Genomic DNA, 23,986 nt, shown 5'->3' with positions numbered 1-23,986 from the left:
TCTCGAGTTTTCTCTCATATTGTTGGCCGTGAGAGCTGACTACATTCATATACATTTTTTCTTGGCTTTTGTATTTGATCGACCCACAATGCTACATGTCTGCACCAATCTTGCATAACGTCATAGAAAACTCAAAAACTTTACATCATTTTGCAAGTTTGATGAAAGATTTAACAGTTTGTATGATTGGTTCCAAGATGACTGACTATTTCCTACGCCTACAAGGAGCATCAAAACAGTTGTCCTGCAACTGGTTAGTTCGATATTTCAATAGGCACTTGGACAGTATGCGATAAACAATTGAATATCTGGAGGCATTTCTGCATCGAAGAATTGATCTTCGAGAAAACATTTGTAAGAGCGCAGCAGTTTTGTTTTGGTCTACGTTGTTATCTGGTAAGCTTGGTTTAGCTAATCTTAAATCTGTGCTAAAGCAACACATACGACACACCCCTAAAAAGCATGTTTAGCAAATGTGTTTCGTTAGTTAACAATTTAGCGAGTAACGCTGGAGCTTGACCACTTTTTCTTTGTTCTGATTCGTCCTAGTCTACGCCCATTTCTTTTTTGGCGGCGACAAGTTTTGGGATTTTGTCGTTGGGCTTTATGGTGATGAAATTCTCGACTGGAGTCAAGCAACGAAGAAGTTAAAAGACAATCGAATTTTTTAGGGCAAATCACTGGATTTTATAAAATGAAGATCGTCAACAAATAAGAAGTCTTGAGTCGAAACTCATATTTAATATACAACATGGGTCTATTATTTAATAAACTATATATGAATGGCAAAAAAACATATTCTAAGACTTATAAAAACATAGCAATAGACTAGGAAAAAATCTAAATCGTATCCTTGTCCTTTACGTTAGAGGGCGTTGAGCAGGAGCTGCAGCTTGAAGGCTAAGATATCTAACATTCACTTTCGGCTTATCCTTCGGCTTGTTTCAAGAGCCATAGGCTCTACCCCTCTTCTTTTTGGAGTCCTCACCAGTTCCACTATTAGCCGGTACCAGAGCGCCATTACCATCTTCTACAAGACCAAAAGCCTTGGACGTGAGACCTCCCGTCTTTTTTTTTTTGAAGGATATGATTGGCTCCTCAAGATTCTCATCACCCAAAAACCCTTGAAGGGCAGATTTGAATTTTTTGGGTGAATAAATCACCTCAAAAATATCAAGACTTCTTCTTTTCCTTCCTAGCAAGCATTTACGGCCTAAAAATAGGCCTAATCAATCCTAGCCTAGTTCCCCCTTCGATCAACCCTAGTTTGAAACTAGGTTTCCCACCGAGAAAATCGGGCTTGGTGCGACGGTCACCACCGCCGTCCCTAGCAATCCATGTTGCCCCCAACCTCGACCGACGTTGGGTTTAGCTCGACGACCACCAACTCCGGCAACCTATCCTTTGCAGGCACTGATCCAGCCAACCCCTCCTCCACACACATGAACAACACCACACCTAGCTCCAGTGTCTTCGCCAGCAAAAGCCTTTTGTTACAAGTACCGCCACCATGCCCAAAGAGACCACAATCCTTGCATAGGCCATGGCATTTCTCTAGTATGTACACAAGAGGCATAGGAAACTCCGGCGAGAATTCAAAAATCAAGGTCGTCAGAATCTAACACCGAACACCGAAAACCAACTGAATCCACTGAATTTTCTCCTTTTGCTGCAAAGCTAAAAGATCAGATCTGACAAGCACCCCCAAGCCATTGCCAATACGGCGTAGAGTGTTCTTAGTGATCATTCTAATCCTCAATTCAGTCACCGTCACTCATGTTTTCCACAGATGCAGACGAACATTCTCCACAGATCGGAGACCATAATAGGTCGCTAGCAGCAACATCATCGAGTTGCCATAGAACTAAGGGCTGGATTGGAGAACATAGTTCCTCTCTTCCAAATCTTTGAATTGGAAAATGAATACTCCACGTTCCCCTTCTCATACCAAAAACTTGTCTTTGAGTTCCCAGATTCATGAAATTGCCGTGGTGAAAAGAGAAATCACCACTGGTTTCATGAATGAAAGAAGTTGCCACAAAGGTAGAAGAATGGATCATCGTCCTTATTGAGCCTCACAATATCCGCAGTTGCCGCTGATTTCATTGACGCAACTGCCATCTTGGCAAGATTTCAATCAATGACCGCAACTGAATTTTTTTTTGTAATGACTTACGTATTCAGTTAAGTGATTGTGTCACACTTTAGTTATGAACATACAATTATATTGACATTAATGACATATTGCCTCGATAAGCTTCATTGTATATGTCTCATTCAAAAGCAAGATGGCTTAGTTCTAGCAGGATCAGTATAACCGAAGCCGGTGATACTGGGCAGGAGTGGTTTGATTGAGTGGTCTTTACCTAGTGTTTGCTTCTCCTCTATTTTGGAGGTTCCCTATTCTACTTGGAGGTTTCTACCCAACACGTGGTAGTGGTTTGCTGGTTTTGTTTCCTTTTTTGGTCCCCCTTTCGGCCATCATGAGACAGTTTAAGAATCTTGCCTGGCGGCTTGAGAATAGTTGCAACCTGGAGGGGGTTGACAAAGGTGTTGCTCATTTGGGAGCTATCATTGCTGACCGCGTCCCCAATATTGGAGGAATCAAAGGTGCTCTTCGTAGTGCTTAGAAGAACTTTGGTCCTCTCAAAATTGTCCATCTCCATAGGAATGTCTTCTCCATTAGAGCCACCCTAGATGGTGCTGAAGATATTCTTAAGGGAGGCCCCTGGCATGTTGATAATTTCAGGTTCAACGTCGTTCGTTGGTTGCCCAACCTCACTGTCAACGACATCCATCTCCTCAAGGTATGGTACTGGGTTCAAATTGTGGGATAGACCGAGGAGAAACTCAATGTCCACAACACAGTGGAAATCTGGTTGGAAATTAGTGAAATTATTGAAATAGAGGATATCAGCCAGAAGGATGTGGAGCTGAGATCTTATATTAGAGTCAAGGTTCTTCTGGACTCCAGAGATGCTTTTCTGACGGGGTTCTGGCTGCCGACTGGCCCCTACACCAAGACTAGGGTAGAGTTTGCATATGAAGGCCTCAAAGACTTATGTTACAAATGCGGTAGACTTGGCATAAAGAAGATGATTGTGACAACCCTCGGCTGGTCAATGCTGACAATGAGGAGGAGGACGAAACCTTATGGTATGGTTCATGGATGAGAATGGATTGCACTAGGTCTGCGCAAAGGAATTAGCTTGATAAGCCATGGAAAGTAGCTCGCCGGAAACCATGCACTCGTCGGGAGTTCAACCCAACCGGCTCAAGTGAATTGGAAGATTCCTCTTCTCATGACTAGGCTCCTTGGCCAACGTCCTTGGGGGAAATCAGATATGTGGTCAGAGTTGAGAACGACGTGAAGGAAATTTCAAACGGTGGTCGTGTACCCGTGAAGGCTCCAAGCCCTAGCATGCAGCTTTTCTCGGTGCTCCCCAATAAGAAGCAGCATGTGACTCGCCCCTTCCCTAGTCCTCATTGGTTGAAGTTAACAATCATAGCTTCCAAGACGTTGACTGAGTGGGGGGACACGTGTTGATCATTTCTCTGTTAGGCATGCCACTGGGCCACCTTCTCAGCAGAACCCCACTAGACCCATCGTGGTGGAAAGTTCTCCTATGAGCTATCGTTTAGGAAGGGATGGGCTTAATGTGGGAAGGCCCATTTCAATCCAGCCTTTTGGTGGCCCAGCGGCTGGGAATGCTTCTTCGAGGAATGTAAGGCAAGTATCCTTGTCCTTTACATTAGGGGGCGTTGAGCAGGAGCTGCAGCTTGAAGGCTAAGATATCTAACATTCACTTTCGGCTTATCCTTCGGCTTGTTTCAAGAGCCATAGGCTCTACCCCTCTTTTTTTTGGAGTCCTCACCGGTTCCACTATTAGCCGGTACTAGAGCACCATTACTGATGGGTTTCAGGGGGTCTTTTATAAGAAGTTATAGGAGACAATTGGTGAGAATATCAATAATGCAGTGTCTGATTTGTCTAATGGGTTTGGTCTGTAGAGAATCACAATAAAACTAACCTAGTTCTTCTGCCCAAAGTTCATCATCCGGAGTCCCTGAGCAAATTTAGGCCAATCGGCCTTTGCAACTGTTCGATCAAGATAATTTCTAAGCTGTTTGCGAATAGGCTACAACCCTTGCTCCCTTTGCTTATTTCTGAATCCCAAAATGTGTTTGTGAAGGGTAGACTGATTCAAGACAACTTGATTATTGCACACGAAGCCTACCATTACTTGAAACTCAAGAAGTCAAAGTCTGATTTTGAATTGGCTCTAAAGCTAGATATGCAAAAGGCATATGATAGAGTCGAATGAGACTTCCTTGAGGTGACTCTGATGCGATTTGGGTTTAATCAAGGGTGGATAAAACTTATTATGAGAATTGTGTCTTCTGTCTCCTTCTCGATCCTAATCAATGGTAAATTCGGCGGAAATGTTGTGCCAACTAGGGGCTTACGACAAGGAGACCCCCTATCTCCTTTCCTTTTTTTGCTGGTTGGTGAAGTCCTATCAAGGAATATTGTAAGTGCGGTTAGGGATCATAAACTACAGCACATAAAGCTCAATCGGAATTGCCCTGGCCTGTCCCATTTAATGTTTGTTGATGATACTTTGTGCTTCACCAAGGCTAATGTTGAAGACTATAGGAAGTTGAGGCTCATTACGGACTCTTACTGCTCTGCATCTGGCCAACGTATTAATTTCGACAAGTCTTCTGTTTTCTTCTCATCTAATACCCCAGTGGAGATTCATGAGGCTATTGCAAATGAGCTTGGCATTCCAGTGTCTCAACCAGGTGTCTATCTTGGTTTGCCAACGATGTGGGGAAATTCCAAACGCAGTGCTCTTGCTTATATCCGGGAAAGGGTTAAGAGGAAACTTGATGGGTGGAAAGCAAATATCCTCTCTCAGGCTGGTAGGGAGGTGTTGATCAAGTTTATTGCCATGGTGGTCCCGACCTATCCTATGTCTATTTTTCTCTTGCCTAAGCTCCTGTGTAAGTCCATTAATTTAGATTTATCTAGTTATTGGTGGGGTTTTGATAACTCAAAGGATAAGGTGCACTGGAGAAGTTGGGAGCACTTATGTAAGAGTAAATTTGCTTGAGGCCTTGGTTTCAAGGACCTCAATTCTTATAACTTGGCCCTCGTAGCCAAGCAAGGGCGGAGGCTAATCCATAATGACGACTCTATGTGGGCAAGAATTCTAAGGGCTAGGTACTTTGATCAATCCTCCTTCCTTAAGGCAAAGAAGGGCTCTAGACCATCATGGATTTGGAATAGCCTTCTGGCTGGCAGAGACTCTGTTTCAAAGCAATTTTTTTGGCAAGTCCACAATGGTAGGAGTATAGATGTTTGGTCGGATTCTTGGGTTCCAAATAATAATGGTGGCGAAATTATCCCCGTGGACACCTCCAACCGATTCACTCCCCTCCAAGTTCATGATTTAATCGATGAGTCTAGGAACTGGGATGTGAGTCATTTGCAGTATTTCCTTTCGGAGGAAGATTTTTCTTCTATTAAAGCCATTCCTATTGGAGACGTGGATGAGAGGGACATACTGGTGTGGCCTCACTCTAAGGATGGGGATTATTCTATGAAGAGTGGTTACAAATGGATTTTTAATCCAGCTGTCCCCAAATCTGCCATGAAGCCCTCCTCTTCTCATGTCATTAGTCCTAATGTTTGGCATGTGGTTTGGAAGGCTGATTTTTTGCCTAAGATCTCTAATTTCCTTTGGAGAGCTCTCTCAAATGCCTTATCTACCGGTTGGAATGTTTTCAAGGGGAAGATCATCCCTTCCCCAACTTGTGCTCTGTGTGGTGAGCATGTCGAGACTATTGAGCACTGTCTTCTTCTATGCCCTTGGACGGAGTTAGTTTGGTTTGGTAATTCCCTGGGGTATACACCGAGAAAATGGAATATCTATTCTTTGGATGATTGGCTTCTAGCAGTTCACAAAAGCTCGATCTAGCTCTCCAAGAATGGTTAGATGTGTTTGCTTTGGTTTGTTTTCACCTTTGGGAAATTTGGAAGGAAAAATGTTCAGCTGTCTCGAAGAAAATTCTCCCCAATCCTTCTACAATCTACAATATTCAAAGAAGTTTCCATGAATGGTTTGAGGCTAAAGAGAGCATTAAAAAAGCTTTGGATCTGGATGATGACTCGGGTTCGAATGAGGCCATTAGAAGATCTGAAGAGTCTCATGTGAGAGGGAGAGCTGGTCTCAGAAACGAAGAAAGGAAAAATTGGAGTCCTCCCCCACGGGGTTTGTTAAAGTCAATGTGGATGCAGCTTGGAAAAAAGGAAGTGAGCATAGTGGGGTTGGTGCTATTGCTCGTAATTTCAAAGGGTTCTCTGTGGCTGGAGCTAGCATTCTTGGCAGGCACAACTCGGCTCGGAGGCTGAAGCTGAAGCGGCTCTTAAATGACTGCTACTTGCTAATCACTTAAACCTCTCAAATGTGATCATTGAAGGAGACTGTGCAGAGGTGTTTAGACCAATTATCTCCTCTTCTTTTACTGCCAATTGGAAAATTGTTCCCACTTTGAAGAGAACTGGCTCTCTCTTATCAAAGTTTTGACGTGCTTTTGTGGAATTGGATCTCAAGAGAAGCTAACCGGGTCGCGGATGCTAGGGCAAAGCTTGCAATTATGAAGGCGTGCTCTTCAGAGTGGACCAATCGTCCCCCGAACTCTCTTCGCGATATTCTAGAATCGAACGGCCATAGACCTCCATGAGTTTCTGTTAGCTTAGTAGTCTATAGTTTTCTTGTAATTTCCTTCATTCATTTTCTATTGTTTAGTTGTTTGTTGTTGTTGGTTCGTATTGACCCAAAAAAATGTGTCTCATTTTAGTTACCCTATAATTTGTCTGCTCATGTCTGTATATATTTCAGATCAAAATCTAATCTTGTACTTCGATATCGATCGGTATTCATAAATACCTAAAATTTTGTACAACTTTTCTCATTACAGAATCTAGTTATTACTACTTTTTTTTTTGGGTCAAGACTGGTTATTACTACAAGTACTCTGAAAACACAGTAGAACTTTCGACTTTAGCTTAAGCAATTGCAGACCTAGAACGCAAAGACCAGGTCTTGACGTAAGCTAGGGCTCGTCAACGGGCCGGGCCGGACCGGGTCTTAATAAATTTAAATAAGTTACGGGCCGGGCCGGGCCGGGTATTTTCAAAAATACGAAGATCCCAAGCCCGCCCACCTAAGGTGGGCCTTGCAGGCTTTTACGGGCTTTTACGGGCTTTTACGGGCCGGGCCTTATGGGCTTGTATTAGAAAAATAATCTAATACTCTAATTTAAGGGTTTGAAACAATAAAAGAATTATTAGAAAACATTCTAAAACAAAAGTCACAAATAAATTCTAGTTTCGAAATATTGTCGATCGACACCAATAGATGTGATCGATATATATATTTAGAGACCGTGCATCCAATTTGGACCTCGTTTAACCGTCGGAATTTTCGGTCAACAAAAAAAAAGAGGCGTTTTCACATAATAAAATCTCATTAACCGGGGCTTTGCCAAATGGTTTTCTCGTTGCAACAACGCACGATCGGTGAAAAAAATTAGGTGATTTCAAATATGTAAACAAATTTCCACATTCGCATCTTGGTAATTGGTCCCCCCCTTAGGGCATATTAGTGTTGTTTTTGGTTTACCGGAAATTCCGACGGTTAAACGAGGTCCGAATTGGATAAAATTTTAAAATGATCATAAAATATATACATTGATCACATCGGATGGTGTCGATCGATTCCGAGAAGTTTCCTTCATATAGTCGCTTCATAATGTGATAGTTTTATTATAAACCTAATATAAGGTTATAATACATTAGTGGACACTTCGGCGATCGACAACTCCAATTCAAAATATGGTCAAGCGACACCAGTAGATGTGATCGGTATATATATTTAGGGAACCCGTAAAAATTTCATCCATTTTGGACATGGTTTGACCGTTCGTACCAACAGTCAACTAAAAAAGAGACGTTTTGACATATTTAAACCTCATTGACCGGGGCTTTGCCAAATAGATTTCTTCAGTTCGACCGCGCACGATAGGTAACAACAATTAGGTGATTTCAAATATGTAAACAAATTTCCACATTCGCATCTTGGTAATTGGTCCCCCCCTTAGGGCATATTCGTGTTGTTTTTTGTTTACCGGAAGTTCCGACGGTTAAACGAAATCCGAATTAGATGAAATTTTAAAATGATCATTAAATATATATATTGATCACATCTGATGGTGTCGATCAATTCCGATAAGTTTCCTTCATATAGTCGCTTCATAATGTGATAGTTTTATTATAAACCTAATATAAGGTTATAATACATTAGTGGACACTTCGGCAATCAAAAACTCCAATTCAAAATATGGTCGATCAACACCAGTAGATGTGATTGGTATATATATTTAGGAAACCCGTAAAAATTTCATCCGTTTGGACATGGTTTGACCGTTCGTACCAACGGTCAACTAAAAAAGAGGCGTTTTGACATATCTAAACCTCATTGACCGGGGCTTTGCCAAATAGATTTATTCAGTTCGACCGCGCACGATAGGTAACAAAAATTAGGCAATTTCAAATATGTAAACAAATTTCCACATTCGCATATTTGTAATAGGTCTCCCCTTAGGGCATATTAGTGTTGTTTTTGGTTTACCGGAAATTCCGACGGTTAAACGAGGTCCGAATTGGATGAAATTTTTACAGGGTCACTAAATATATATATTAATCACATCGGCTGGTGTCGATCGATCCCGACAAGTTTCTTTTATATAGTCGCTTCATAATGCGTTAGTTTTAATATAAACTTAATATAAAGTTTATGATACATTAGTAGACGCTTCGGCGATCAATAACGCTAGTTTGAAATATGGTTTGATCGACACCAGTAGATGTGATCGATATATATATTTAGGTAACCCATAAAAATTTCGTCCGTTTTGGATATTGTTTGACCGTCCGTACCTACGTTCAACAAAGAAAAAAACGTTTTGACATATTAAAATCCTCATTAACCGGGGTTTTGCTAAATTGGTTTCCTTGGTGCGACCACACACAATTGGTGACAAAAATTAGGTGATTTCAGATATGCAAACGACTTTTGGTGTTCGCATTTTGGTAATGGGTGTTCCCTTATGACATATTAGTGTCTTTTTCGGTTTACCGAAAATTCCGACGGTTAAACGAGTTCCGAATTGGATGAAATTTTTACAGGGTCACTAAATATATATACCGATCATATCTACTGGTGTCGATCGATCCCAAGAAGTTTCCTTAATATAGTTGCTTCATAATGCAATAGTTTTATTCTAAACTTAATAAAATATGTATGTATAATATTTTATTATTTGACGGGCTTTTACGGGCCGGGTTTCACACCTCTAATTTAAGCCCGGCCCTCTACCCACGGAAGCGGGCTTTGGCGGGCTTTCTCGCGGGCTGGGCCGGGTAAAAGCCAGTCGGGCTTGCGGGTCTCCGAGGGCTTTTTGGTTCCGCGGGCTAAATAATGAGGCATAACCTAAGCTTCAGGTTATAGTAGGGGTGGGCACGGGACGAGGCTCATCCCACGTCCCGTCCCACTCTTTTGAATCGGGACGGGACGAGGGTTTTTAATAATGCATCACACTCGGGATTAATCCCGGTTGGGACGGGACAAATCCCACCTTCATATGAAGTTAAAATAAAAACCTATATTTTTACTTTTTTATTAATAAAGTAACATTCAATAATGAAATTTTAATTAAAAATGCATATTATGTTCAAAATATTATAATTTATCATTATTATTTGAGTTTATATAATTTTAGAGTTATTAAGAACATAAATTAGTTTCATTTTGATACAAATATATAAGAATTTTTAAGTTTTCATTAAAGGTGGGACGGGACGGGAAAAAGCGGGATATAAATTATTCGTCTCACGTCTTATCCCACTATTATAAAACGGGACGGGATCGGGACGAGACGAACATTTTTAAACCTCCGTCCCGTTTTATGAATTTCAGGACGGGATCGAAATTTCTGTTTTTTATGCCCACTCATAAGTTATAGTTGTATGGCTCGGTTTTTGGCGGTGAGGTTGTGTTTAGCAGCAGGCATGCTGAATCCCTTGTCGGGACCCCCTAGACTCTGACGTGTTCCCACTACTCCATGCGCGCCGTTACCCCACCCCTCTCTGTCTCTCTCTCTCTCTCTCTGAGAGAAAACCCAAACCCAGTTCACCAGCTGTATCCTCGTTATGGTCAAATCAACATCCCACACGTTACCCCAAAAGGGCAAACCGGTAATCTCCTCCCCATTTGCTTCAGGGGTGAGTGCAGACCACTCTGAGAGCTCTCTCTCTCTCTCTCTCTCAACTTGGAAGTTGGAACTTGCACAACAGCGACAGCAGAAAACCGGGCCGTCTGCAAGACCGTTTCCGTTTTTGTGGTACAGTGTTGCACGAATTGTTATCGTACGCCAGGGAGTGCTCTGGGTCCTCTCCTCCCTCTCTCTCTTTAACGTACGCATCCCCATGACAAGTGGGTAAAAAGGTCAAGACCAAGTACCACTAGCCTCTTTCGTCTTTACTTCCAAACCAGAACAGGAACAAGAAGAGCAGAAGAAGAAAGAAGAAAGAAGAACCAAGGCCCCTACCAAATCACAATCAAAGCACCACTCAAATCTTGGGCTCGTTTTAGCTAGCTGGAGATAGAAGCCATGCACTTTCTGCTACCTAATCTCACGTAGTGGTAGACCAGCTTAGTAAATAGCTAGCTCTGGCGTTTTGGGTCACTTGGGAATAGGGGTTTCGGGGTTTACAGGGTGGTGGAGAGGAGATTGGTTTCTGGGACTGGGAATAGGGTTTTCTTTTTCATGCAAAGGAGAAGCAGACCCATGTGAGCAAAGATGGAAGGGATAAATGAGCTGGGGGGAGTTTGGTGAGAAAAAAATAGAGGGATAAGGTTTTGGATTTTGTGTGTTGGATTGTATTATATTTCTTTCTTGTTTAGGAATCTCAGTCAAATCTCTTACAACAAGAAAACAAAGACCAGGGAGAAGTGAAGAAGCTATAGTGTGTTAGAGGGTAAAGATTACATCTTTTTTGGGGTGTAATAATCCAAGCTATGCCATTTCCCTTCCTGAATTAGCTTACCTAGCTCTGGGTGCTTGTCTTTATCCAGAAGAGTGCAAAGAAGAGAAAAAGAAGCCAAAGCTAGTTTCTTTAGATTTGATCGGTTCTTTTTCTTCCATGGCGAATCGTTGGTGGGCTGGAAATGTAGCGATGGGAGGTCATGTGGACTCTGTCACCTCAACACCGCCGTCTCTTCATCTGAGGAACTCTGAAGTCGAAGACCACAACAACACACCCACCAACAGCAGCAACAGCAATCCGAACACAACTCCAACTCAGCCTAAGCAAGAGGTCGACCAGGACAGCCGTGACAACGATCGAGAACTCGACAACCAAGAACCTAGCTCCGGCGGCCACGACAGCCTCGAGCCTGGATCCAGCAACCGCCGCCCCAGAGGCCGGCCACCCGGCTCGAAAAACAAGCCGAAACCGCCGATAATCATCACCAAAGAGTCTCCCAACGCTCTCCGGAGCCATGTTTTGGAAATCAGCAGCGGTACCGACATCGTCGACAGCATTGCCACCTTTGCGCAGCGCAGGCACAGAGGAGTCTCCGTCTTGAGCGGCAGCGGCATTGTTTCTAACGTCACTCTTCGTCAGCCGGCCGCGCCGAGCGGAATCATAACTCTCCATGGAAGGTTCGAGATTCTGTCCTTAAACGGTGCCGTTCTGCCTGCACCGTCGCCACCTGGGGCTAGTGGCCTGACGGTGTACTTAGGCGGAGGGCAGGGACAGGTGGTTGGTGGGACAGTTGTTGGAGCATTGGTGGCTTCCGGGCCAGTGATGATCATTGCGGCAACGTTCACTAATGCAACTTATGAAAGACTGCCGCTTGAGGATGAGAGCAATGAAGGGATGCAACAGCAACAGCAACAGCGGCAGCAGCAGCAATCCGGTGTGAATTCGGCAGGGACTGCAGGGAATTCGGGGTGTCAGGGATTGAGTGATCCTCAGCAGCAACAGCAACAAGTTCCCATTTACGCTTTGCCTCCAACTTTGCTTCCAAATGGTCAGATGCCGCCTGATGTGTACTGGGGTCCTCCACCGAGGCCTCCGCCATCCTACTGAGGAAGAAGGGTGGATGGATGGTTTGATCTTCACTGACTCTTTTTGATTTTGTGCAAAATGTTTCGGCAGCTTCATTCTGTAGGATTCTAGGCACAGCAAGCAAGGTTAGACTAGCTATTTTGTTCATTATATCTTTTGCTTGTGAAGGAACTCTATATTTAGCTTGGTTTTAGGTTGCGGATTTAGCTTAGCTATGATGTTTTAAAATCTGGTGGATGTCTTTGTTCCTTGTTGTTTGGCTTCATTTTCTTGTGGAAAATGACAATCATGGATGGTGTAGCTTAGGCAAAGAAGAAAGTATTAATCAAAAAATGAAAGTTGGAACTCTTCCGGCCCTTTACAGTCTCATTGCATTGGAGAGAGAGTGGTGGGGTTATTTTATCTGCAATTTCAATTGGATATGTCATTTCAACCGGAGTTTCTTGGGAGTTGAATTTTAGAATATATCCATACTCTGACAGCATTATTGTATGGTTCATCTGTATAAAATTTCCAGAATTGGGTAGCTATCCTTAGGAGCAAGTTGGCTTTGGATGTTTGATGCTTGCCAGGCTTTAGGGTTCATAATTTAGGGTTCATGGTTTTTTTTTTTGAGGGTGTTTCTTTGACCAAGTATACAACTGCAACTTGGTTTTTGAAAACTATTTGAGAATCACTTTCTTCTTCCATTATATGGAACTGTACTCCACTTATCACTGTGGTAGCCCCAAATTTACGTCATTTTGTTCCATAATCCTTAGAGATCTTCCTTCCAATGTTGACATATAGCCAGGAAACAAAATAGGTAGTGGTAACGGTAATAGCGTTTCAAATTGATCTCGACTGAAGCAAAGCCCGGTGGAACACCCTAGATTAGGTGTTATTTTTACTTTGTTTTTATACGAGGTTAAATATTTAGAGATGCAGTAGCTACAATAGAGGTTCTTGGTGCAATTGATTAGGTTAACACGACATCCATTCAAATACTTGGATAGAGCATGTTCTTCAGCATGGATTGAATGTTGTTTCTCCTCTAATTTTTTTTAGAGAATTGGACAAGTATTGTTGTTTGTGAGAAGAAACGTGGGGTAATTTTGAGTTGAGATGCAAGCATATTAGTTGCATGTTAAAATTATTGGGATAACAACTCTTGCTGTATTAGTCACGTTTCTCTCTAAATATAGTTCTTTCTGTTAGCAAGTTGTTGAGAGATAATTGAAAGTATCGTATTAAAGCTGTGAAGATTTTTCCACGATATAGATAAGACATATATATAGATACAACTACCCACCTATGTTTCGATACTTTGAAATATATTTAGATACATGCCTACGTTATATTTAAGAGAAAACCAATAGTTCCTTTGCCCAAGTCATAGATGGTGGTTGAATACTTGAATTGCTAGTACCCTTAATTTGGTAACTGGTGTTTAAAAGTCCAATCGGCTCAACTAGCAGTTATCTTCAAATTTTGGATGTCTTGATCGGTGACTTCTGCTGTAGGTCACTGTTTAACATTAAAAGCATACACTGTTATCAGGCTTATTATTTTATTTTATTAGGGGAAGGCTTATTATTTCTAATTGGCATAAATTCATGTTTACAATTTTCTCAGGCAATGGAAATAAATGACCATCTATAATCTTTCGCTTCTGTGTTGCTAACTTGCTGTAACTTTCACATTTTAGTTGCTATATTTAAAAGATACTTGTAATTTATTTGTGAGATGGACACGAGATTAGCACGGTAAGTTGAGCGACAAATTTGTTTTCATGGAATATATTCATTGGAACGCCTTTGAATATGTATATTGTTGCTACGGTATTACCATTAACCTTGGTGCGGCGTACAAAAACTGTTAGAATTTGTTTTCAGAAATTAGTACATACAGCTGATACAAGGACTGTAATTCCTTGTATTAGTACATGCACAAACAGCTATCCAGTTCATATATGATGAGACACAAATTACTATATATTATTTTTCATAACAATTTATATATAGATATATATATTTTTCCTAAACCTTCTTAAAACATATAGTCACATACAGACCAACAAAACGAACCCTTCTCTATAATCTACGTGTGACATGTGATATGTTCAATTCTTCGTCCTTATCCCCAAATCCCCCACTTTATCTTCACTTCTCTTGGGTTTGATCTTTATGCCACACTTTTGGTCTGGGCATAACCAAGAATCAACAAAACATTTCGAATTCAATCCTAGGTTCATCTTCAAGCCAGACCAAACTTCTCATCTTCTTTTTCATCGAACACAAAACATCTACATGACAACAACCCATAACCAAGGAATGAACCTTCCATAACAACATGTTTTTCTTACCTGGGCAACAGCTATAGAGATGAGAGACAATTGAAGGATCTGCGTTTCGATTTGGGCACCTGTAGTTGCCTATGGGTTCCATCTTGGTCTGGCAGGAAAGAAGGGATCGGAGAGAATGAAGGGATGAATGGAGGAGAATGAGAGAGGAAACAAACAAGTCGGGATGTCAACCTTCACTCAAATTTGACAGCCCAAGTCGGGATGTCAATTACACGTCGGATCAGACTCCTCCATTGGAGACGACACGAGCAGTCAATATTAACAGTTCAGTTCGACCAAAAAAAAAAACAGTTCAGCCTCTACTTGGAATTTGAAGGTTCGGCAGGAGTTGCTCTAACAAAAGCACATCTTCCCCTTGAAAATAATTCTACAGTATTCTTCAACCTTGGACTTCCAAGGCTTTTAGAGGTTCACTGCAGCACCCTAGAAATTTGACACCATATGTTCTAGCACCCTTGTGTAACACGGTCCCTGATCCCTCTATGTAGAAGCATCAGTCATGTCAGAATGATAATTCATTAATTGGTGTTTGCCATCTTGACTTGCTGCTAGCAAATTTTGATGGAAAATGTTGTAAAACATTTTTGAATCTAAGGTGTAAATGTCAGGTGTATCAATGCCATTATGTAGAAACTTGTCAATTCAAGCTTTTGTTTTCTGAAGGATTTCTCTCATTAACAGCAATATGTACGTCTTAGTTTACATATTAATCTGTTTCGCTTTTGCCTGACTAATTTCGTCTCTAGAATAAATTCGAGCAGAGTTGCTTGAGAACTTCCGAAATGGCAGAGTGACGAGGTTAAGGTGACGGTGCCAGCTTTGTTGACAAAATGGAACTGAATGCAATCCAGATTTAGGAATCCCTAAAGATTTTTAAAACCAAATATTAGAGGAAAAAGATTCTCCTAGACTGTAAACTCTAATGCTGCTCTCATGAGGAAAAAGATATGCTTCTTAGCCAGTTCCGTTACTCTCTGCAGGACACACCAGAGACCGAACCAGTCATTCACTGATTTACTATGTCACTATCTTCATTCCTCCTGATTACATATAACAAAGGCGATAGTCTTAGCCTATTTGATAACTTTGCAAAGACTGTTCGGGTGAGTCTGGATTCGTGAAAAAGATTCATCTCTCCATGGTACTCATCGTTGATCCGGAAAGACAAATCGTATTGATCGATGGCAGATCTTGGTGATGAAAGACGAGAGCAATCCAGTAAAGAAATTAAACACTGAATGCACAGGCATGTTCACTTCTACAAGTTGAAGAAACTTCTTGCCTCTGCGGATTGAAGCTGGTTCTAGCTATCCTCATTGTTGACAATGTGATCCAACTCTTTATGGATTCACTGTATGCATAAATGGAATCATACTTGACGCTGGTTAGTACTTCAGTAGACTTTGATCTAGCATAAATGGTCCTAGGCGTTTAGGGTATGTTTTATAAAAAGAGGACTTAGTTCAAGTCCTAGAATCACAAGTTTTGTCTTTCAAGTAAGAGAGGACTAATGACCAAAAAAAAGAAGATTAGTTTTCTTATCAACACAAGTCCGACCAAAACATTCATTTCAAGCTGAAAGGATGTTTACATTTAAATAATTACAACACAGCCGTAAAGAATCAGAAAAGAACTTCCAAATTCGCCAAATAAAAACATGAATTGGGAGGCAATAATATATTTAAGATCCTAAAACCAACTTTGCAAACAACTAATCCAGAATCATGATGCACTCAAGTAAAAACTAAAAACCTCAAATGTAGTAATGCAGCTTCTCTCGAAGTCGGTCGGGGTCGACGAGCCTCGATCTTCTTTTTCCTCGCCAGTTCCCTAAAATGTTCTGATCTTTGGTGCATGAGACTCATTGGAAACCAAGCAGCGTTTCGTGATATCGCTGACCGTACTATACTTCTTCTGATTTACCGACAACCACGGTGGTGGTAGCCTGCGTGATAATTTTGTACGACTCGAACTCTTCTATAAGTAGGTCAGCTTTGGAGTCAAAAAGCTCCGTCCGTTCATTCATTTGTTCCCGGCTGATCCCCAATTCTTCGCGAAGGCCATGAATGTTGATGATAGCAATTCAGTAAAGAGTGTAAGGGCTTGTTTAAGAGGAAATATCTTACGTCTGAAATTTGACAAATAGTTTATAACTTACAAGTACATGGATAATATTCAATTAAATCGAGAACTTTTGAGATTAAAACTCAACACCTTAAAAGTGGTTAAGTTGGGACAGTTTCGGTACATTGTTAATTCATGAGCTACACTTGTCCTTGTACAACAGAGCTAATTGAAGAGACTGTTGACTGCGAATAGTTGAAGAAAATCTGGCTCTGCGAATAACTGTTAGTTCCTTGCTGCAGGTTGTGTCAGTGTGATGACTTCGTAAACAAATCCACAGTGTACATAAATCCATACTTACTCAACTCTTGTTGCGCCTCGATAAGATTTTGTAGCAAATATGCGTCTGGGTGTTTAGGGTATATCTTAGATAAAGTTATACACAAGACTCCATGTTCAACAATCCCTTCGTCGCTCCATGAAGGGTCAAATGTGTCCATCTGCAAAGGGTTGGACATGTCGTGTTACCCAGATGCGGCCATTTTTGGTCTCTTCCATCTTTAGATTTTAATATTTTCAGTAGCTTTCATACACGCGCGATGCGCCTATAAAAAGATCGCACTCACGCATATGTTTACTTAGTTTTAAGAAACAATTCTTAAAATTTTAATGCAATTATAAACATAACTTACACTATCAACATCAATATCAATATAATCAACCCTTCAAGTAAAAATATCAAAATCCTAATGAAAAAAAAACAAACAATGCTTACAATTATAATACCCAGAACCCAAAGCCGGCCCTGGGCCAAGAGCTGATAGACGCAAGACTAGGACCCAGAACAAAAAGGGACATTTTAAAAAATTTACATATAAATTTTTATTAATCCAAAATTAACTTTTTTTCACATATTCATTAATTATTTATTGAAATAATTTAATAATTATTAATCAATTACGTATACCATGCATCATTTTGGTACTAAGGGTTGTATTATTAATCCAATTACCCAATTTATGGGCCTAAATTATCATTAAATGTGTTATTTTTTCTATTTTTGTAACTAGTATGTTAATTAGTTCTTAAAATCACAAATTTAGTATGAAAATGATAAATTACATTATATTTTAACTGTGAAAATTTTAAAAAATTTAATATTTATTTATTTATTTTAATTTTTTCATCTCAGGCCTGGGTCCCATAGGGCCGGCCTTGCCAGAACCCCTAAAACCTAGAAACTATAATCGACGAATTTCATAATCAACTAATTAAGCACAAACGAATAAATTGAATTTTTTCAATTTAAACACAATAACCAAAAATGAATATATCTCTTCGCGTAGTTCTGGAATGAAGAAAGGGATGTGCACCGACGTGAGTTATAAACGTGGGAGTAGTTGGAGAAAACAGATTGAACAAAAGATTTTCAGTTTACTCTTCTACTCATATTATATTGAATTTTCTTTTATTAGGTTTATTTTAGATGGAGGGTAAAAAAGATGTGCAGTTTCATAAGACTTATTTGTCTAATTAATACCGATAATAATGACTACTTAATAGACGACTAACACGTGAAGGACACTTGTTTCGTAGGGAGCTATTTAAAAATTTAAAATGCAAATTTCCGAACCTATGATTAGATTGAAGCTACATGAATAACATCAACACAAAATACGTACTCAGAAGCCGCGACTATCGATCTGACTACATAACAAAGACAGGGTTAATTTATTAGGCCATCACAGAATATCCCTCATGATATTTGGAGTACGTTCTCATCATTTCACCAGCTCCTGCCTTTTTTTTCTTTTCTTTTTTTCAAAAGCTAATACAACAGTACGTAGTTCACGATAACTAGAGACGACAGTGGTGCATGATGATGGTAACTCCCAGCCGTTGATGCATGTAGTCTCCACTGCAGGACCTGTGTTCGATCTTCTAAGGTTGGAGATCATTCACCGCACACACTAAAAATCAAAATCAGACCATCTTTACTTCAGTTCCAGGAGAAGGAAGGGTCATTCAACCATGGATTATGTCCCAAGTTCACTTGGTTAATACCTTCAAGATATCTTTCTAAAGGATCTTGCATGCAGTGATCAGCGAAGATATTGAGTTCTTCCCATTCATGTAAGGGAGGCATCTGAATATCCATCTCATGACTACTAAAGCCTTGGTTGGTACTCCCCACTCCTGCTTGCGGAAGTAGAACTGGTGTTTCTGGTTGGCTCTGAAACTTCTGTCTATCAACAGCGATGTCATATTGCTGTGGAAGGACTTGAAACCCACTCAAAGTGTTGGAGTTACCATTTGCTTCAGAATTTCCACAAGAGTTCCCATATGCCAAGTTAACCATTTGGCTCTGTAGAAGAGTTTCAATCTCCTCCTGTAAGTATGCAACCTGCACAATGTTACAATACCGAAAAGCTTATTAGATACTGTAATAAAATAGATAGACTGGATTATATATACGCGCATGAAGCTAGCAGAAAGTTACCTGCTGTTGGAGTGCAAAGATTTGTGAAACGCATCCATATATCGGATCACGCATACGAGCTAATGCTTCATAAGACATGGTGAGAGCAGCATCACATCGATGTTGTACTGGTAAGTGTAGCAGTAGCTTCGACACATTGCTTGCACCAAACACTTTGTGCACAGCTGCAAAATGGGTTGCAGCTTGGTCATAGCAGAAGTAAGGAGCAAACACACATTCACTTGTGCATTTTCTCCTCAGAAACTTGCATGCTCCACATGAAGAACCCAGTCCTGTCATAGTCTGAAGCAGTAATCTGTAGTGTCAGAGATTGAAACTGATATTTCAGGTGGTGGCTAGCTAGTACTACAATTTGACTGGTTTACACCCAAAGTGCTTAGATTGAGTCTTAATTTATAGCCATCACATAATGGACATTCTTTACTTTGATGAAAGGTATTGTTCTTTTAGGTCTCCTTTATGGCCTGCACTATTAATCTCAACTTGGGTAAGCATTTCTTCATTAATTATTTCTCTCTAAAGGTAGAATCTTCAGGAATGACTATTTCATGGAAGACCTAATCATCATCATAAGTTGGGGCTCCAATCATGATCTAATACATTAAGCTTTATTATGTAGTGGGTCAAGCAAGTACACATGTACAATGGCCATATCTAAACTCATTGCTCATATATATGACTTTTCAGGTGTAGACGTCCGCATATTCCATAATTTTGACGACCAGCGACCCAGATGGTGCTGGCCCTGCTTCCCCCTCTCGGCGTTCCTGTCTGTGCTGGCCGGAACTGCAGCGTCAGCCCATAGCGGCCAGAATCTCGAACTTTTCCACACAGTGACGAAAAACTTGAAATCTCGAAATCTTGAGTTTTCAGCCGCCGTGGGCCGGTGATGCAGCTCCGGATGGTACAGACAGGAGCACCATGACGTGGGGAGTGCCGCCAGCACCTTCCGCACCGTCATCATGGGCCGCCAGTTGCTGGAATCGTCTAATCTGTACGGTGCGGACATCCGCACTAGAAACGGCTTATATATATATCACACCTTATCTCACTTGATTAGTCTTAAACGCTCATATATGGAAAGGTCATCATGCTCAGAAGAACATTTATGAGGAAAAGAAGGAGAAGTGGCCTTTCCTACCATTAACTATTAACCATCTGGTAGCTATAAACTTTTGCGGTTGATGATATATATAGCTATAGTACGTGTTTGTACCTAGCAATTAATCCATGGTGTAACCGTATCTGTATATCAGCAGATCTAACTCAACTGAAAACATCTTAATCACATTATCGTTCTTTGATAAATTTTTGTAATATATGGATCATAGCTAGCATAGACAAACATATATACAAGACTAACGTGTATCTCAATTACGTGGACAAATCAGGAGTGACATCCGAATAAAGACTTAAAAACTTCCTATCTGACCATCATATGTTCATATATTTGGAAAGCAATCATATATTTTTAAGCAAAATCAGAAGTTCAATTAGACTGTCGATCGAATACTATGCTATATATAACTACGTCAATCAAACTAGCACTGCTAATTTCATCAGCATTTATATTGGCAACCAAGTGAACCAACTTTGTCATTTACTTCACTAAAGGCCGATTGAGGTGATGATCTCCACTTACTTGGGCAGCTACTCGAGGAATCCATAAGCCAGTAATTGCAGGGCTTAGTAAGAAACTTGTATTAAAACGTACATTATGTAAACCTTTCAGTCAAAATCAAATGATGGGGTTGGTGGATTTCGGCTATATATGTCATACTTGTGACACTAACGAGATGATATATATACATTCATATTGTTCAACATCGCTAGCTAGTTTCATAGCTTAGGATTGGGTATAGAGTGTCTGACTCATGGCCTCTATAATTGTGCTAATTTTAAACTGATCATGCATGTACATATTTAAACCTACATTATCCCATTTACATATTTAAACCTACATTATCAGGTTGGTTGTTGGCCACTAATTACTTGTGGGTCGTGGCTAATAGAACTGTTCTTGTCTTTCAGAACACCACAAAAAATTTCAAACACAGCAAGCTTCCAAAATTTCCCAAATCTAAGCGAAACAGAGAGTTGTAATTAAGTTGTAATGAGTGCTCAAGCTTCAATGAGTAATCTATCTACCCATCTATGTGACTGCTTCATGGCTCTAGATGCAAAAGCATTATTGGGGAGACAGAATGCCATTTCCAGTAAATGAGTAGTTGCTTTCTGTCATTTCAGGACTGTGAAGTTTTTGGCTTCAGGTGAAATATGCACGGGAATGGAATGCATGTTATGGAATTGGTGGGGAGGAGCTTTCGAGTGAAACGATGAAAGTGTTTTTCCCTATCATGCTTCAATTATTATTTTTTAGTTGCACCTGCAAATGCTAGCTAGGGTTTCTTAGTTGCTCATAGACTTATAGCTACCTAGATCTCCCAGCTGTTTGTTTGTTCTGAACATTGAAGTGCTTGTAAGCTAGTTTGATAACCATATACAGTTTCTGGGCTACGAGCGAAGTAAGGCTGCTTCTGAGTCCTTACGTATTTGAACTTCAGATGTCGATCATCAACTGGCATGGATCAAAGATGATCGATCCAAGTAATCCTTTTGAAGACGAAAAGCTATGACTGATTCCTGAGAAGGTTGAGGGTTTAATCAAGTTAAGGAAATCGGTGCATGCACGTACTGCGGTGGCCATTTGGAATATTAGGCTCGATATGCTAGCTTTCTGCAAATTTTTTTCTGGTTCTGCACATCCAGCTGCGCTGCAACATGAAGGAAAAGCTAAACCAATACACGCTTTAACTTTTTTTTTATAGGGTGTCCACCATTGTTCTGTTACCAATGTCATTGTGAATTTGTGATTCTTCACAGTTGTATGGTCTATCGTCTAAAAGAGAATTAGTGGTGTAGTGGTGGATCTAGGATTTGAACATATATGAGTTTGGAGTTGGCGAGAGGCCAAAATTTTTTTACAGTACAAACATATAACCATGCATATTGTAGATATTTGAAAATATAAATAAGTGTCAATAAATGTAGAAGAATATTTTGAAAATCAATGATAAAATAAAATACTCCAACAAATATTTTTCTCAACTTAACTAGATTGAAACTTAATAATTCATACTTACAATCTCATATTTAATATATAGAGTAACAAAAATGTTATAAGAGCTATACTAAGGATTTTTAATAATTTAAGAAGAAAATACCGTTATACAGGAGAAATGCATACTAAAAATCCAACTATATATATATATATATTATTGTTAACACTAATATAGTATAAATTTTGAGGTGAAAATTGTTTCAGCTATAAATTTGTCGTCTGATGATGGATTTGAGAGTAGTTGATACCGTTAGAAAGATCTCTCTCATCTCTTTCATTTGATACCCTACCTATTCCAAACTGACCACCATACAAGGCGTAACAACTCTCGTAAGGGGTTGCAGCCGTTGATGGCGGTGCTCCAAGTAATTCCGGCGAAACTGAAGCTCAAAGTTCCTTATTTCTAGTTATTCTATTCATTTTGAGCATACTCATACCAATCTCCTTTGAATTTTAACATAATTTCGCATATTTACTTTTCCTCTCTGCATGTCACACTATCTATCACACACGTTGTCATACTTACTATCACATTACCTATCACACATGTTGTCACAATACCTATTATACATGTTGTCACACATGCTGTCACATTACATATCACACTACCTTTCACACTCGTTGTCATACTACTTGCCACACTAATTGTCACACCTGCTGTTACACTACTTGTCACACCCGATGACCGATGTCACACTACCTATCACACTAATTGTCACACCAACTGTCACACCCGTTGTCATTGGTTTTATGTGACTATGTTGTGACAAGATGAAAAAGAAAAAGAAGAAGAATGACTATAAATAACGAACATTTGTTTACTGTTACGTGATATTAAACCTTTCAATCAACTCATATGATCCACATATCGACATTAATGTGATATTACACCCCAACCACAGTACTTATCACACTAGCTATCACACTACATGTCACATGAGAAAGTTAGTGTGACTGACAGTGTGATAGATAATGTGACATCAATTTTCCAAACAAAACAACTGCCTAATATTTGAGGTGGCCACCTAGAAAACTGCTATGGGCACCCATTGGTCACCATTGTCTCCAATCTTGGCGTTTTCAGCAAGCGTTGCATCATCAGCAGCACAGTCGCCGTCCTCCTCTCTTCAGCGTCGTGGCCTCCACGTAGTCACCTCCCCGAAATTGCACCTCCATTTTTTCAGACGAGTCCTACATCAGCGAGTCCATATTTCAATTTTACTGGACAGAGCCGCGCGGCGAGGACGACCTTGGATTTTGGATATGCGTCATCATCGTTGGCTGGGGGATAAACCATTGTCGTCGACCTATGATTCATCTCCTCCACGTTTGCTTTGGATCGCATCCTAGCCAACGTCGTCGCTGCCACACTTGTAGACGAAGTTGATGAGCTTGAAGAAGACGAATTTGGGGCCAGCAGCATGGATCTCGCCAGGGAATAGGATGCCAGAGATGAGCTTGAAGGCGCATTTGAGCGCGGGTTCGATGACCTTGGGGTGAGCGGAGTTGACGGCAAGGAGGAGCGGGTGAGGACTCAGCGTCTAGGGAAGAGGAGATCGACGAGGATGTGGAGAAGGAGAAGAAGGTGGCAATGGCATATTGTAAGTATCATCAAGTTTAGTGACAACATTTTAAGTCTTTTTAGTGTGATTTTTTTCTAATTTTCACATCTTACTTGACTTTTTTCTAAATGCATCAATCAAATGTAACTTTTTTATAAGAAGCCCAAAAAATTTGTAGGTTGTGGAATTGAGA

The 23,986-nt window shown here is 40.4% G+C and overlaps 3 protein-coding genes across 3 annotated transcripts; 2 read left to right on the top strand and 1 right to left on the bottom strand.

Annotated features, from left to right (window-relative positions):
• The first annotated feature begins 4,385 nt into the window (after window positions 1–4,385).
• Window positions 4,386–6,418, top strand: LOC126803741 (uncharacterized). The gene is made up of 3 exons (XM_050531487.1): window positions 4,386–5,007; window positions 5,164–5,911; window positions 5,962–6,418. The coding sequence occupies exons 1-3, from the start codon at window positions 4,386–4,388 to the stop codon at window positions 6,416–6,418; spliced, it is 1,827 nt and encodes a 608-aa protein (XP_050387444.1).
• A 4,436-nt stretch (window positions 6,419–10,854) lies between these two features.
• On the top strand, window positions 10,855–12,551 carry LOC126802783 (AT-hook motif nuclear-localized protein 15-like). Its single transcript, XM_050530489.1, has one exon. The coding sequence runs from the start codon at window positions 11,273–11,275 to the stop codon at window positions 12,221–12,223; it is 951 nt and encodes a 316-aa protein (XP_050386446.1). The 5' UTR covers window positions 10,855–11,272; the 3' UTR covers window positions 12,224–12,551.
• Window positions 12,552–18,609: 6,058 nt separating this feature from the next.
• LOC126803740 (LOB domain-containing protein 29-like) lies at window positions 18,610–23,654 on the bottom strand. The gene is made up of 3 exons (XM_050531486.1): window positions 23,603–23,654; window positions 19,111–19,382; window positions 18,610–19,014 (listed from the first exon to the last, which is right to left on the bottom strand). The coding sequence occupies exons 1-3, from the start codon at window positions 23,652–23,654 to the stop codon at window positions 18,610–18,612; spliced, it is 729 nt and encodes a 242-aa protein (XP_050387443.1).
• Between the last annotated feature and the right edge of the window lie 332 nt (window positions 23,655–23,986).

Source organism: Argentina anserina, chromosome 7 (assembly GCF_933775445.1).
Source record: "Argentina anserina chromosome 7, drPotAnse1.1, whole genome shotgun sequence".
Classification (NCBI taxonomy): Eukaryota; Viridiplantae; Streptophyta; class Magnoliopsida; order Rosales; family Rosaceae; genus Argentina; species Argentina anserina.
Note: the sequence above shows the minus strand (reverse complement) of the source record. Positions and strands in the feature narration are given on the sequence as shown.

Coding starts and splice junctions, on each gene's coding strand:
- LOC126803741 (XM_050531487.1), top strand. CDS start 4,386: ATGAGAATTGTGTCTTCTGTCTCCTTCTCGATCCTAATCAATGGTAAA. Junction 5,008..5,163: donor TCTCTTGCCTAAGCTCCTGT/GTAAGTCCATTA, acceptor TGGCCCTCGTAG/CCAAGCAAGGGCGGAGGCTA. Junction 5,912..5,961: donor TGGTTTGGTAATTCCCTGGG/GTATACACCGAG, acceptor ATTGGCTTCTAG/CAGTTCACAAAAGCTCGATC.
- LOC126802783 (XM_050530489.1), top strand. CDS start 11,273: ATGGCGAATCGTTGGTGGGCTGGAAATGTAGCGATGGGAGGTCATGTG.
- LOC126803740 (XM_050531486.1), bottom strand. CDS start 23,654: ATGCTGCTGGCCCCAAATTCGTCTTCTTCAAGCTCATCAACTTCGTCT. Junction 19,383..23,602: donor CTCATCAACTTCGTCTACAA/GTGTGGCAGCGA, acceptor AGACTATGACAG/GACTGGGTTCTTCATGTGGA. Junction 19,015..19,110: donor TCTTTGCACTCCAACAGCAG/GTAACTTTCTGC, acceptor AACATTGTGCAG/GTTGCATACTTACAGGAGGA.